Source organism: Myotis davidii, unplaced genomic scaffold (genome assembly GCF_000327345.1).
Source record: "Myotis davidii unplaced genomic scaffold, ASM32734v1 scaffold534, whole genome shotgun sequence".
Classification (NCBI taxonomy): domain Eukaryota; kingdom Metazoa; phylum Chordata; class Mammalia; order Chiroptera; family Vespertilionidae; genus Myotis; species Myotis davidii.
Window position 1 is genome coordinate 6,109,029 of NW_006286678.1, and position 3,479 is coordinate 6,112,507.

Sequence of the window (3,479 nt, forward strand, 5' to 3'; positions counted from 1 at the left end):
TGAGCTCATCCTATGAACCAGGAGGTCACGGTTCAATTCCCGGTGGGGTTGCGGGCTCGATCCCCAGTGTGGGCCATGCTGGAGGCAGCCGATCAATGATTCTCTCTCATCATTGATGTGTCTATCTCTATCTCTCCCTCTCCCGTCCTCTCTGAAATACATACAAATATATTTTAAAGAAATAAATATAAGGAAACTGAGTCAGACAGAGAAACAGAAAATAAGAAGCAATACACCAGCGACAGGGATTCTTAAGCACAGACAGGAGGGGAAGCCAAATGTGTTGGGAATGGTTCTGTTCTGTCTATGGGGACATCAGTAGAAAGGTCAGTCCCCTTGTGTTTATACTGGTCCCCCAAATACAAACACAGCTCCACTCCCACGCAGTCTCACACTTAGGACACAGGACACACACGTAGCACAAGTCTCACTCTTGCTCTACGGCTCCTCGCTCTACTGTTCCTGAAGTCACTCTGGCTTACACAAACCCAGCCACCCACTCTTACACTGGCAGAAACGACCTTAAACCCCATAGAGACCTTCCCAAAACACATTCCCGATGTGGTCCCAGGACCTCTCACACGCACCAACACACGACCCAGTCTCTCCCCAAACACTTCACATTGACACATACACGCACAATCCCTGGCACAGCCACATGCACAATGACAGCTACATGAGCTGACACTTGCAACAAGTGACGCCGTTGCGGAGCTTCACACAGACATCATCACACACAGCCTCACAGACACACACACACACACACACACACACGCACACGCACACGCACACACGCTGACAGTCCCTCAGTCACACTGAGCCCTTCATCGTACTTCACCCTGCCCGGTCCTCTGCTGGCAAGGCTCCCTCGTGCACGCCCACAGCCCCACCAGGCCTCACCTTCCGCGGCCTCCGCCGCCAGCGCCCTCCGCCCTCGCCCTCTGCCCCGGCCTCTACTCCCTCCAGCCCTGGGGCCCGATATGGGGGTGGCTCCGCCCAGGCACCAATGGAAGGAGAGGGGTGAAATAGGGGGGGTTCCGGCCCATTGGAGCCTCCAACTGCCAATCACCTCCTCCCCCACCTCTGCCGGACACTTCCTGTCCCGTCCCGGACCAAGGAGGCTGCGAGGGGACAGAGCCTGGGGATGGATTCCTGGGTTCTTGCCCGAAGGCTTGTCCTCCAGGAACAGCAAGGCTGAAATCTTTCAGGCCCCTCCCCCTACCTTCTGTCCGCAAACAAAGCCTCAAGTTCAGTGGCTCAGGAGCCACTGGACAGGTGACTGGACAAGCTTAAGGTGCCCCTGACTCCAAATAAAGAAGAATGGTGTAGGGCAGAGGTTCTCAAACTTTGCTGAATATTGTGGTTTTAAAACTGCAAGCCATACTCCAAACCAATTAAACCAGAAGCTCTGGAGGCTGGACCTAGGCATCAGGATTGTTTAAAACACCCAGATGATTCCAAAATGCAGCCCAAAGGAGTAGGGCATGGTTCTGTTTAAAACGTCTGCCGGGTTTAGGCGAGTGCCTTAAGAAACAGGGTCTCATCCACGCTCGTCACTGGGGGCTTAAGGAAAATGTGTCCCATGTCTGTCTGAGCTCCTTCCAGACCAGGGCAACACTCCAAGTCCCAGACCCTTCGCCTCAGGGTCTCAAGAGAGAACCTTGGACCGGAAGGCAGGCAGCCAAGGTTCTCCTGGGCCAGGTCACCGCTGTCTGGTCTTGGTCTTGGCGTGATTTCCCTCCCAAAGAGCATTCTGGCCATCCTTGCATTGTTTGCAACCCTGTCCTCACCTAAAAGTTTGAAGGACACTAGGTGGCATCGAGTCTCCTGGGTTGCATGGCCTATTGTTCCCAAGGAAACAGGTGCAGGAGGGTCAGGGTAGACTCCAAAGACCACCCCATCCTTCCAGGCCCTGGGGCTCCTAATTTTAACAGCCCCTTTCCTGCCATAGCTGTTTATTAACCTGTGCAGTGATGAGGCACAGGGACCACAGAGGTGTGTAGAGCCTGCACATACATGCTGCACGTGGAAGTCTGGAGAAGCCAAGGATACAAAGCCACGTACACGCTCCCTGCCCGCCCCTTTTAGCCCCTGTGGGCTGGAGCAGAGCCAAGCTACAGCCACTCACAAAGCCAGGGTTCTGGCCAGCAGCCCATGGTCTGGCCACTGACCACTGGGACCAGGATCCTGCTCACCCGCTCCCCACCAAACATCCAGGCCCAGGCTTGGTGAGCTGACACCCTAGGCGTGGTGGTGAGGGGGCCTCTCGCCTTCTCCAAAGCCTCAGCCACAGACAAGCACACAGGAGTTTTAATCGTTTTCTTAAATTGGGATGCTTTCGTTACTCCAGGAATTAAGAGAATCCATAAACAAGACATAATACTGAGTGCTAATTTTGTTCAGAGATTGAGGGAAGATTTTTATCCTTAAGTTTTTGCACATCTGTAGACAAAGAAAAGTTGTGGTTGAAGCTGTGCCTTCAGCCTTTAACCCAGACTCCCGAGGGTTAGAGTTCACACTCCTCTGGCATTAGAATATGTGATTAAAGCTTGAGAAGTACAGTTTTATTAATCCCACATCTGCCCAAACCATAGGCTCTGGTTCTCTCAGGCAGAAAGCCTTGGGGTCAGCATGGTCAGGCGACGGCTGCTGTCTCCCTGTCCTTCTGTCTCAGGCGGTAGTGAACTTCAGGAAGTGCCCTCAGTCTCTCCGCAGCCTGAAAGGGGAAGAGGGAGGGTAAGAGCTGCCCAGAATGGTGGTATGGAGCTCTGAGTGCCTAAGAGACACTGAAGGAGGGCTTGTAGGACCAGGAGGCTGGTGATAAGGACTGCTGGAATAGCCAGAGGATGAAGGAGTTGAGCAGCTCCTGCAGCCTTTGGAATGCCAGGGTTATAGGAATTCTCGAGGTCCTGATTGCTGGGATCTTTTGAGGAAATGGGAGAGAAAAGGGGACCTAGGATGCTCCGAGTCTTGACCTGCTCAGGAGTGAGGTCCCTCTGAGCCTGGGCAAGCATTTCGTAGCCAACCATGAATTTCCGAACAGTGGCAGAGCGCAGGAGTGGAGGGTAGTAATGAGCATGCAGCTGCCAGTGGTCCCAGTTGGCTCCGGCCTCTGATCCTGTGGGAGCCCCTGAGAGGAAGAAGGCAGAGATGGCAGAAACGGCCCTTTCTAAGTTGTACAGACTAGCCCTGACCCCCGCTACCCCATAACTAGGCTAGTACTTAAAAACTATATTTCCCAGCATTCTCTGCCAGAGAGCAGACCAGGCATTGGAAAGCACACTGGAACCTATTTTCACCAAGTCCCTGCTCCACCCTCAGGCCTAGCAGCCCTGCTCCGGACATTTCCCCCAGCAAGAGTTCAAAGGCCTGCTAGGGGTTGCAGTCCACCAGGCTGGGCTACGGGAGCCCACAAACGATGTTAGGGCTAGATATGGGTGCTCAAAAAGCCTCACCGTGCCAGCCCATGGAGTAGGGAA

General features: G+C 53.8%; 2 protein-coding genes across 2 annotated transcripts in view; both read right to left on the bottom strand.

Annotated features, from left to right (window-relative positions):
- The window catches only part of IL11RA (interleukin 11 receptor subunit alpha), a 10,992-nt gene extending 10,002 nt beyond the window's left edge, over window positions 1-990 (bottom strand). The window contains exon 1 of the mRNA XM_006758551.2: window positions 901-990. The gene's annotated coding sequence lies outside the window, so the exon portion shown is untranslated. The remainder of the gene's footprint in view (window positions 1-900) is intronic.
- Window positions 991-2,293: 1,303 nt separating this feature from the next.
- Window positions 2,294-3,479, bottom strand: part of GALT (galactose-1-phosphate uridylyltransferase) — a 3,621-nt gene continuing 2,435 nt past the window's right edge. Inside the window, exons 10-12 of the mRNA XM_006758631.2 lie at window positions 3,456-3,474; window positions 2,976-3,130; window positions 2,294-2,716 (exon numbers count right to left, since the gene is read on the bottom strand). Of these exons, the coding sequence (XP_006758694.1) occupies window positions 2,636-2,716; window positions 2,976-3,130; window positions 3,456-3,474 (255 nt within the window). The 3' untranslated portion in view covers window positions 2,294-2,635. The remainder of the gene's footprint in view (window positions 2,717-2,975; window positions 3,131-3,455; window positions 3,475-3,479) is intronic.